Below are 11,998 nucleotides of genomic sequence, written 5' to 3'. Positions count from 1 at the left end.
TTTAGGAAATTTCGGAGTTTGATTTCTCACTTTGTTAGCCAATTTTGGCCATTGATTCTTGACTTCATATCACCGTCATAGTTTGCATTAAGTTGATTTGACTTGCAAATCAACATGATCAAGAGACAAAGGGTAGGCCAACATAAGGTTTGATTATTTCTAAGAAGAGCCTCACGTGTACAAGGCTTTGAAAAGCAAAGTGTTTCACTATGAGACTCAGCCTTAAGGTGATTGATATTTATAAGGAGAATCCTTGAATGGAGGATGCATTAACAAATTAGCCTCTTTCTAGCTCATTTTATTGTGAGCCTCCTTCCTTGCTGTTTTTTTGGCTTACTGTTTTGGTTGCTTGTGAGCTGCTCCATTTAAGCTCTCTCGAAAACAAACTTTGCTCAAGATCATGGCGATGATTTGCTTGAACAACCGTAGCTCTCTGTTGATCATCTTGTTGCTCAGCTCCTCAGTCGCCATCTCTTTGCATTCCACCACACAAGCTTTCTCTCTCCCTGATGCCGCAACCGGCCTCGCTTATGGTTTCTATAGTTCCTCCTGTCCCACTGCCGACAGCATCGTTCGTTCCACCGTCCGCTCCTTCCTCGCCCCCAACATCTCCCAAGCTGGCTCCGTCCTCCGCCTCCCCTTCCATGACTGCTTTGTCCAGGTACTTTTCCTGGCCTTTGGGTGACGTTGTGGCGCTCAAACATTGAGGGACTGCGGGAGAGTTCATGAGCAGGATGCTGGGCAGTCACTTGATCGAGCTGTGACCCGTCATTATTTTTTTCTGTCCTGTTTTTATCGTTTCGCTAAAAATTCGTCTCTTGTCGCCAGGGATGTGATGCCTCTTTGCTACTTAACGACACCCAGGGCGAGCAGCACGTTCCGCCCAATCTTACGTTGAGGCCGCAGGCTCTGGCCCTGATAGAGCAGATCAAAGAGAATCTCGAAGCTAGCTGCCCCAATACCGTATCCTGCGCGGACATTATCGTTATGGCCGCAAGAGACGCCACACACCTGGTACAGATTCAGATCCCGTGGCGCGTGTTAAACATGTTGCATCTCTCGTGATACAGATCACTGCGAATTCTGAACTAATTGACGATCTTCTCTGTCTGTATTTCCGAAGGCGGGAGGACCTCACTTTGAGATTCCAACAGGTCGTCTAGATAGCCTGGGCTTTGCAAGCTCCCAAACGATCCTTAGCGACTTGGCAGGTCCTGCAGACAACATAACAACACTTGTAGAAAAGTTCGGCAATATAGGCCTAAACAAAACGGATCTGGTATCGCTCTCTGGTAAAAATCCGCTCGCACGAATTTTTCTCCAGGAATTTTGCTGTTTCTGTATGCCATAGCAACACTGTGTACTAGTGGGACGTGCTTGTTGGGACCGAGACGATCATCACCTGTGGAGGAGTTTCTTCACGGCGGTCTCTTATTTGTATCTAGTGCTACGGTGATGCACTTAATTTTAGTAATGATGTTTTCCGTGACACAGGAGCTCACACAATCGGTCTAGACGGTGATGCCCTTAATTTTAGTAATGATGTGTTCCGTGAACGCAGGAGCTCACACAATCGGTCTAGCACACTGTGCTGCGTTTAACAACACCATCTTGCCAACGGTGCAATCGGGAGTGGATGCCTCGTTCGCTCAGAAACTGCTGCAAGTATGTCCTAACAGCGAGAGCAACCAAGACACCGTGCAGGATATGGTCACACCAAACTTTTTCGACAACCAGTATTACAAAAACATGCTCAACGGGGACGTTCTCTTCGACTCCGACAGGGCGCTGCTGAAGGACGAAACAACCGCAGCCGTTGTTGCAGCCTTGGCAGCAAGCGAGCAAGAATTCTTCCAGCAATTCGCGTGCTCTTTCATTAAGATGAGCATGGTAGGGGTGAAGACTGCAGCCACAGGCAACGGGAACGTACGCAAGATCTGCTCGATTCTGAATGCTGGCGCCAATCAAACGGTGAGCGGTGTGAGCGCCGTGGCGTATGCCTCGCATGGGGATATATTGTATGAAAGGTCTTGACCAGCAGCAGCAGCAGAGCAGCCGACCATGGCCATAGCTACATATATCTAATCTACGTACATGACTGCGCACGTTACATTGCTTCCGAGGTTGAAAGCTGCAAATTTGGGTTGTTACTCGCTTACTCACAATGTAGACTTGCTCTGCAATGTTTGAGCAGCAAGAATGGCCACTCCATCTTGCAGAAGTTGACACTGCGTAATGACGCGCAATTGCCTTGATACAAATATTCTTTGTTTGTAACTTTGTCTCTCTGCCTCTGTCCTTTTTCTTTGTAGCCACGGGAATAAAATGGAAAATTTGGTCGAGACAAACTCTATATTATCTTGAAGAACCTTGATGCGTCTAAAAACGTACATATCAATGGATTTCAAAGATAACGAAGAAATGAAGTGGGATCGGATGATATGCGACCGCGGACCTTAAAGCTGGTGGAAAAGCGGCTAGATTGATACAAATTAACATTTTCTCGTTGACAAAGCCAAAACCTCCATGAGATGCAAAAGCAAACTTTAAGACCCACATGAGAAATAATTGGTGCCAAAAGAATTAGGGCCATGTATGTTGCTTCTATTAGGTGTGAATCTTGTAGCAATTAAGTGTTTGATAGTTGTTTGTTGATTTGATGGGAAGTTTGTTTTTCATTTCATATTAATCTTTACCACATTTTGGATATTTGTTTGTTGATGCTTTCATGTTAATGGGAATTTGTTTTTCATTTCATATTAATCTTTAACATATTTTGTTGAAGAGTTTGGTTATACCTCTTTGGTGTTGAAAGTTGGATGGTAGGAGTTCAACAGGATTTCAATCTATTTTATTTTGTTTTGAATAATGATACCACATGTAATTTATAGGTTATGAAGATGGGGACATGGTGAGTTTAATAGGCTTCGGTTGCACATATGTGACTATTTTTTGTAGATGCATTTGTCCATATTTGATCAATCAGGAATTTGTAAGTTGTAGCTAGCCGGGGTTGTGTTTGCTAGACATAGCTGATTTTGTTCCATGATCTTTGCCCATTGTGCAATCTTTGGAAATCTTGTAGCTTGAGGATCCAATTAGGTTCAACGTTGGATAATGTGTGGGTCTTTGGTATAATTTATGTTGAATATATTGTAATAATGTCGAAATGGCATGCTTTGGTACAATATGTTGCTTTGATGCATATTGATTATCTTGAATATGGTTGGAAACTTTGGCCCATTTTTTGTGAGTACCTTAACTCCATTTATGAGCTAGGCAAAGCCAAGTCTCAATTTGGTCCTAGAGAATACTAAGGTTCCCATCTTATCAAATGAGATTATTGTGGAAAACATTATTGAGTCAATATATGTAGTGTCTATAGTTCAGGTTTCTTCAAAGCAAAGTAGGTCTAATGTTGGAGGTCGTAATTGCTATTTATTTTGGTAGGGTGGAAGTGTAATGATTGCATGTTTTTGAGGTGTGATTTGGGGCCATTTTTCCAACCGTCGTATGTTGAATTGCTAAGCTATTGAGGTTATGAGCCTATCCATTAGTGATTATTTTTTAATGATTTGGCAATGTAGAAATTTCTTTATTGCATACCCTTGCAAGTAATGTGTATGTAGTGGTCTTCTAGTTGAACATCTCTCTTAATCAATTGAAAAAGGTCACTGAAAGTGGCATCTAGGGTTATAGAATCTCGGTAGTATGCTAATAGGATGACTTGACTCTCTTGATAGCAAACATCAACAACTTGTTTTATGGGCTTGATGTCTATGTTGATGCTACCAAGTGGAGCAGTTGCAGAAGAAGATGCTCTCTTAGGCTCCTCATTGGGATCCTCCTCAAATTGAGAGGATCTTATGACTACACTAAGGGTTGCATCTCTCTCAATCATTCAAAAAAGGGCACTAAAAGTGACATGTATGTACACAATGGCTTATTCTACTGACTCTCATCATATGTCATCTAGCTAACATGGAAATACAATTTGGACATTGTTTAAGTTCAAAGCAACATTTGTGATGTCTCCTTTAAAGTATTGGCCAAAGTGCAAGTGTTATCGAATTTGGGCACATAGTATGTGGTGAAATTAGCCTTTCAAGCTTTGATAGTAGCTGTATTAGATGGATTGGCTCATTTAGTTCCACATATTTTTGAGATACTAAGATAGTAAGAGCATATAGTACTGCTACTTGTTCCTTGTTTTGATTTGGTGTTTGCAGTAAGAGCATATAGTATTGCTACTCGTTCCTCTGCAAGCTTGATCTTTGCTTACAAATTCAAATAAGGTCTCATTGGTGCATTTGTAGACCCTTCTTCTTTTGCCAAGGCAATGGTAGGAGTTGCTGCTGGTTTACCAGATGGTCTAGGTGTAGACCCATTTACGTACTCCCACTTGTCTCGAAGTACAAGAATGGTCTTCATTCAGGATCACCGTTTGCTTGGGTGTTGCCAATCGCGGAACTATTTTTGGGGCCATTTTGGAGCCTTGATGCGATGCGCTTCTCGGTGAATATTTGAATTTTGCACGGACCCGTGCTCTCGTCGAAAATTTTCCCGACATCATGAAGGCACACTGGTGTAATAATGAGACACATCTATTTGTTCTGAATATTGCATAGCTCGACACACATCATCTCTGCACTCCTTCATGCAACGTAGTCTCTGGCCTAACCCACGTGACCACTTATCATCGCACAACCTTTACCGCAGCTTTGCCACCTGTCACAGGGCACCGCACCCATGCAGATCATTAAAATTGAAGGTTGGCTTGGAGAGACCACCATGCTAGTTCTTGGAGTAATAATTAGACGTAATCTATCATTTCGAACACCGCCGCAACACAGTCTCTAGCCTGACCACCTATCATCGTGCAACCTTTTGCCGCATCTTTGCCTGCAGCCCATGCAAATCATAGGTTGGCTTGGAGAGACCACCCCGTTGCTTTTTGGCATAATAATGAGACACAATATATCATTTTGAGCATCGCTGTAGTGCAGTCTCTGGCCTAACGACTTGTCATCGCCCAAAATTCAAGGTTGTCTTGGAAAGACCACTGTGCTTGTTTATGGAGTTATAGCTCCGTTACCTATTTTTACGTATTATAGGAGGAGGCCTATGACGACCAGCATGCTGGCAAATAGAAGGAGATCTATGACAGCTGCCACGCTAGTTCTTGGAGTTATATATTTGTGTATGAAGAAAATGTATTCTGTTGTGCAACCAAGAAAAATGCAATTGATGATATGGCCCTTGAGAGGTCCCCTTTAGGAGCAAGGGACATATCGACATGCCATTTCTGTCCAGTGGCATCCTAGATATTGTATAATGCATGTCGATATGGCCCTTGCCCCTAGAGGGGATCCCTCAAGGGCCATATCTTCCATTGCATTTTGTGAAAGTTTAATAGTATTTTTCTAGATGTATCTCCATGCAACCACAACGGTGGGTCATTGGAGTTATTTTAGCGTTATTTTGGTCATAAACCAAGGGAATTGTAGTCCTTCTTTTCTAGCATTTTAGTCCTCGTTGCAGTAAATATAAATGAGCAAAATTATAATTTATTGAGTGAAAATTGAGCAAAAGAGATTACAATGTACATCTACATCCAATAACAGGTTATATAAAAATTAACAACTTATTCCGAGCAAAAATTGAATAGAGGATCTTACATTTATAAAAACTCGACAATTGCTGAGAGCCTTAAAGGCCAAAAGATTATAGCTAGTGATAATGAGTGATTAGAGGTGGTGACATCTAAGATTCCCAGCCACGTCTATGGTGGCGGCTAAGACCCACTGATCTGGCAGTTAATTATGAGCCACCGTAGTGGCTTGCAATTACTCATCTTCTAGTTATCACCACCGAGCTTGCATGCATGATTACTATGAGTGCAGTAAATTACTAGTCACTAGGCTTGCATGCTCAGGAGAGTACTAGAGTGCATGGTAATGAGGGATTAGAGATGATTAGGCTTCATGATCTACTTTTGTGGGAATTACTGCCTAGTGGTGGTGGCTAGCATCAACCATGTCTATCATGGCTATGATTACACTGGGCTGGCAGTTAAAATTACCAGCCACCACTCACCCACCATCGGGCTCTGGGGTGACGACTAAGATTCCACCACGGTGGCCTGCAATTAATATGGATGGAACCCTGGGCTCTAGCCACCATGGTGGCTCAAACTTAACAATATATATAAGATCCATGGCATTAGGCATTTTACTATGTTGCTCCACATGCTCTTCTACTTTTCTCCACATGCTTTGCTACTTTGCTCCACACCACTCCTCCATATATTTTCCACCCTTGGTCTACTTTGGTCCATGCTCCCACCTCCAACTCTCATCACTCATGTGCTCCCCTGCTCATCTGCTGCTCACTCACTCATCTTCACCATGCGTACTACCATCCCCCCTTGATGCTTTATGGTCCCAATGTTATTTTCCTTCTCATATAAGGTGATTGTGTTGCACTCACCTGGAGTAAAAATGCTAGCACTAGTGGAGACCCTTCGTTCCCACAGTCGATTTCCCACAATCTGCATGTCACCACCTTAGATGGCATGCTCATAGAGGCTCTCTCTATGACTGTGTTTTATGGGTTCCCCCTAGATGTCGACGAAGGCCTCAGTATTTTTAAAGCAGAGTCCAATTGCAAGGGAGAATGAAATGGTCGAGAGGGATAGAAGAAGAAACAGTGAAGGAAATGGAATAGTGGGGCTTAAGTTTGCAGTCTGATTGCAAAGTCTGATTGCAAGGGAGGATGAAATGGGCGAGAGGGATAGAAGACAAAATGGTTAAGGGAATGGAATAGTAGTTTGTAGCTCAACTACACTGTCAAAGGGTGAGCCACCGACCGCGGTGCTTTAGCTCGAGTACACTATCAAGGTGAGAGCCACCGTGGTGGTTGGCCCGAATTTCCACTATTCCATTTCCTTCACTATTTCATCTTCTATCCCTCTCTGAGAGTGCTCTCAACGGAAGCAAGAACGGAAGAGGGAGAGAGAGAGATAGAGAGCCACACAAGTTTTGGTGGGTGCAGAACCACCCTAATCTTCTTTTTCATTCATTTATATATGTGTTTGAGTATTGTACATAACCAGGGTAAAGGCACAATGACCTTTAACCCCCACAACCTCCCACTTAAAGGACAATGTGCCTTTAAGGGAGAACAACCAGTGGGCATACTATCCAATGCCCATCAATACACAACAATACTCAAACCGCTGACTAGGCAGACTCTTCGTCAGCATATCTTCAGGGTTATCATCTGTATGAACCTTGACAAGCTCTATGCGCTTGTCCTCAAGTACCTCCCTGATGAAATGGTACCTGACCTCAATGTGTTTGGTCTTTGCATGAAAGACCGGATTCCGTGCTAGCTGAATAGCACTCATGGAATCACTATGCAATGTCGGTACACCTGTATGAATCCCCAAATCTCCCACTAGCCGATCAAGCCATATAGCCTCCTTACAACCCTCTGTGGCTGCAACATACTCAGCCTCTGTGGTAGACAAAGCAACGCACTTCTGTGCACGAGACATCCACGACACTGCACCACCTGCAAAGGTGAACACATAACCAGAAGTGGATCTCCTACTATCCACATGCCCTGCATAGTCTGAATCCGTGTACCCAAGTACACGCATGTCTCCTTTACCAAAGCAAATGCACATCTCCTTGGTACCCTTCATGTACCTCATGATGCACTTAACTGCCTCCCAATGCCTCTTTCTTGCATTAGCCATATACCGGCTAACAACTCCCACTGCAAATGCAATGTCTGGTCTAGTAGCTATCATAGCATACATAAGACTCCCAAGTGCTGATGCATAGGGAACCTTGGCCATCATGGCCCTCTCCTCATCTGATTTGGGACTATCTGTATGACTCAGTTTCACATATGGAGGCAATGGAGTACTCACTGCCTTCCCCCCTTCCATATTGAAACGCTGCAATACTTTTGTAACATACTCTTTTTGTGAAAGCCAAAGGAGTTTCCTACTCCGATCATGCGTGATGCGCATACCAAGAATATGACCTGCAAGTCCCAAATCCCTCATATCAAAGGCCTCATGCAACTTGGCCTTTAATGCATCTAGCTCATAAGTATTCTTGCTAGCCAATAGCATATCATCCACATATAGTGCCAAGATTATCAGGCTACTATCCTTAGCCCTTTTAGTGTAGAGGTAGTGATCAATTTCACTCCTCCTAAAACCCTGGGACCGAATGAAAGCATCAAACTTCTGATACCATTCTCTAGGTGCTTGCTTAAGACCATAGAGACTCTTCTTCAGCTTGCAAACTAAATGCTCTTTGCCCTTTTCTTCAAAGCCTTCCGACTGCACCATGTAAATTTCCTCATGCAAATCCCCATGCAAGAAAGCTGTCTTGACATCCATCTGCATAAGCTCCATATCCTCTGATGCCACTAGTCCAAGCATGCATCTAAGTGTGGTCATCTTCACAACCGGAGAGAATAGCTCATCAAAGTCCACACCCTCCTCTTGCTTGAACCCTTTCGCGACCAAATGGGCCTTGTATCTAGGCATATCTTCACCTGTGACCTTCATTTTGTAGACCCATTTACATGGCAGTGCTTTCTTTCCATGTGGCAAAGAAACCAAGTCCCAAGTCTTATTCTTCATAAGTAAACTCATCTCTGATTACATAGCATACTCCCACTTGCGTTGATCCTCATGCATCATAGCCTCTCTGTAGCAAGAAGGCTCCCCGCAATCAGTAAGCATCACATAGTCTACCCCTGGAACAAACTTATCAGGTGGTCTAGACACTCTAGATGATCTTCTCAAGGGCATTTTAGGTTGTTGTCCCACCTGCATATCAGCCACATTTGGCTCATCATTTCCACCAATAGATGATCCATCATCTACCCTTGATTGTATACCTGTGGGAGTACTTGGTGGCACCATTTCTTGCACATTTGGTGCATGGACAGCTTGTTGTCTATCAACATATGTAGGTGGATTCACATCCTGGAAAGTGATTCTCCTCATTTCCACATCCCTCATGGGTGCCTTGTGCATCTTCTTCTCATTGAAGACCACATCATGGCTGCGTATGATCTTCTTTGCTTCTGGATCCCAGAGACGATAGCCCATCTCTCCACTTTCACCATAACCCAGAAAGATGCATTTCCTAGACTTAGGATCTAGCTTCTTTCGAAGCTCTTTTGGCACATGTGCATATGCCTCACACCCAAATATACGCAAATGAGAGTAAGAGGGCTTCTTGCCACTCCATGCCTCTTCAGGAATACCACCATCCAAACTTTTACTAGGTGATCTATTGATCACATGCACTGCAGTCTTCATTGCCTCAGCCCAAAAACCACCAGAAAGACTTGCATTGGAAAGCATGCATTGCAACCTTTCTTGAATGGTATGATTCATCTTTTCTGCAACTGGATTTTGCTCTGGAGTATGAGGGGATGTGAGCTCCCTCTTAATCCCACGTGTATCACAGAAATGCTGAAAGTCATGAGAGAGATACTCTCTACCATTGTCAGTCCGTAGGCATTTAAGCGTTCTACCTGACTGATTCTCAACCAAGGCCAGCCATTTCTGAAATACCTGGACCACATCACTCTTCCGAGCTATAGCATAAGCCCACACTTTCCTAGTTGCATCATCAATGAATGTCACATAGTATTCAGCCCCGCCTAATGACCATGTAGGCATGGGACCACATATGTCTGAATGCACCAAATCAAGCTTTTCAAACTCTTTCTTTCCCCTTCTTTTATGGGCTGATTTAGTCTGCTTCCCATAGATACAGTGCTCACAAAATTCAAAATCAGAGAAACTCAAATGCGGTACATAACCCAAATGGCATAAGAGTTTCATTCCATTCTGGCTCATGTGCCCCAACCTGCAATGCCACAAAGAAGTGCTTGGCTGCTCGGTTATTGCAACAACATGATCAAACACCCCTGATACATGTAAGGGATACAAAGTCCCACACTTGGCACCCCTGGTCAAAAGCATAGAGCCCTTCTGAATTTTCCAACTCTGAAAGCCAAAAGTGGTGTGAAAACCAGCATCATCTAACTGACCCACTGAAATAAGACTCTTGGTCAGCTTAGGCACATGTCTCACATGTTTCAAAACAAATGCAGGCCCATTTGCAAAAGAAAACTTTATGTCACCTGCTCCCACTATGTCACATGCATAGTCATTTCCAAGATGCACACAACATGTCTTTCCACTGTCATAAGTGGAGAACCATTCCCTATGGGGAGTAACATGGAATGAAGCACCAGAATCCAAAATCTAATCTTGGGAATATGCATCATCTGAAGTGGTAAGCAACTCTGCAGATAAACTAGACATGAAGAGAACGTCATTGTCACTATCATGTGTGACTGCATTGATCTCCTCGATCTTCACTTTTCCTTTGTCCTCCCTTGGACTCTCTTTCTTTTGATTTGCACCCCAATTTGCATTCTTTTTCTTATCCTTTTGCTCTCTTTTCAGCTCTTGTAGCAATACTTTTTCATATGGCCCTTCTTGCCACAATGGTAACACTCAATGTTCCGTGCCGTGGATTTGCTACGAGACTTCCCTCTTTCTTGGGACTTCCCCCTGAACTGTGATATGCCCCTTTGCACATTTAAGGCTGCATCCTGCTTGTTGCCATCCATAGACTTCCGTCTAATCTCCTCGGCCAACAAGCTACCCACAACATCATCAAGTTTCAGTACTCCACCAGGTGCAAAGTTATTGATAGCTATACGGAAGGTATCCCATGAGGATGGCAATGAACATAAGAGAAATATTGCCTTAGTCTCCGCATCAAAATTCATTTTCTGAGCCTGAAGCTGGCTGAAAATAATATTGAATTCATTCAAGTGAGAAGCAATGGAGACCCCTTCCTTCATCTGCAGCTCAAACAACCTCTTCATGAGGTAAACTTTATTAGAGGCAGTTTCCTTCTCATAAGTGGCACACAGTTTCTTCCACAAATCTTCCGTAGTCTGCTCATTTACTACTGTGAAATAAACTGACTCTGCAAGATGAAGTCTTATAGTAGACTTTGCTAATGCATCCAACTCATTCCAATCATCCTCAGACATATTTGCAGGCTTAGCTTCAATCCCTGCCAAGGGTTTAATCTGCTTCTTTTGAATAAGCACATCCCTTATTTGTTCTTTCCACAAAGAAAAGTTTGTCCCATCAAACTTTTTAATGCTGAAAAACTCCTTTTCAGACATGGAAGAGGATGCCATGATGCAAATAAAACAAAATCCCAAATGCTAGTGCCTGCAAGAGAGAATCACAACAAATACCAGGTGCATCCAAATGTGTATGCCACAATAGACTGAAATATCACCAAAAACTCAAAGCTCAAAGCATCAAAAGATGCATCTGACTCATGTGCATATACTATGCATCCATATGAGCAAATCTGACCCAAAAGAAAATGCCAATAAGTGCCAAATGACTCAAGCATAAACACCGTCCACTGGTATATGCATCAATAATATCTCATCCAAGAGAGCATAGCACTATCAGTGCATCATCTGCAATGTGTCAAAGATGTTCCTCAGCATAAAATAGCATCCATGTGCAAAGCGTCCATAAAAAATAGCATCCCACAAGGCAATTTGGGTCTATCAGTGCATCCAATAAGGACCGTAATGCATCCAAATGGCCTATAAATCATCCACTGCAACCTAATGCACACCACGAATGAGCGCACACACTGCTCAAACTACAACGAGAGTGATCTGCATAAGGTATGCTCAAGAAATCATAGTCCCACGGTAATGACTGCTACTGAAAATAGAACCTGAGATGCCTCAAAACATGAGCGCCATTGCATAATCAGACTCAGCAAGAAAATCTGCAAATATCTCTCTTCTGCCAGAACTCCAAAATCCCAACCAATGAGTGAGAAATGGGAGTCAACACTTATCCACTGCCATGTGGCATAAATCTAAGGTTTCAAAACCTTAGTAT

General features: G+C 43.1%; 1 protein-coding gene across 1 annotated transcript; it reads left to right on the top strand.

Annotated features, from left to right (window-relative positions):
• Window positions 1-280: 280 nt before the first annotated feature.
• On the top strand, window positions 281-2,330 carry LOC147902116 (cationic peroxidase SPC4-like). The gene is made up of 4 exons (XM_087375080.1): window positions 281-661; window positions 829-1,014; window positions 1,124-1,292; window positions 1,562-2,330. Exons 1-4 carry the CDS (start codon window positions 401-403, stop codon window positions 2,032-2,034), a joined length of 1,089 nt encoding a protein of 362 aa, XP_087231206.1. The 5' UTR covers window positions 281-400; the 3' UTR covers window positions 2,035-2,330.
• The last annotated feature ends 9,668 nt before the right edge of the window (window positions 2,331-11,998 follow it).

This window comes from Dipteris shenzhenensis, chromosome 5, assembly GCF_047967505.1.
Source record: "Dipteris shenzhenensis isolate YYH24624 ecotype China chromosome 5, Dip_SZ_1.0, whole genome shotgun sequence".
NCBI classification, from domain to species: Eukaryota; Viridiplantae; Streptophyta; class Polypodiopsida; order Gleicheniales; family Dipteridaceae; genus Dipteris; species Dipteris shenzhenensis.
This window is presented reverse-complemented; position numbering and strand designations above follow the sequence as displayed.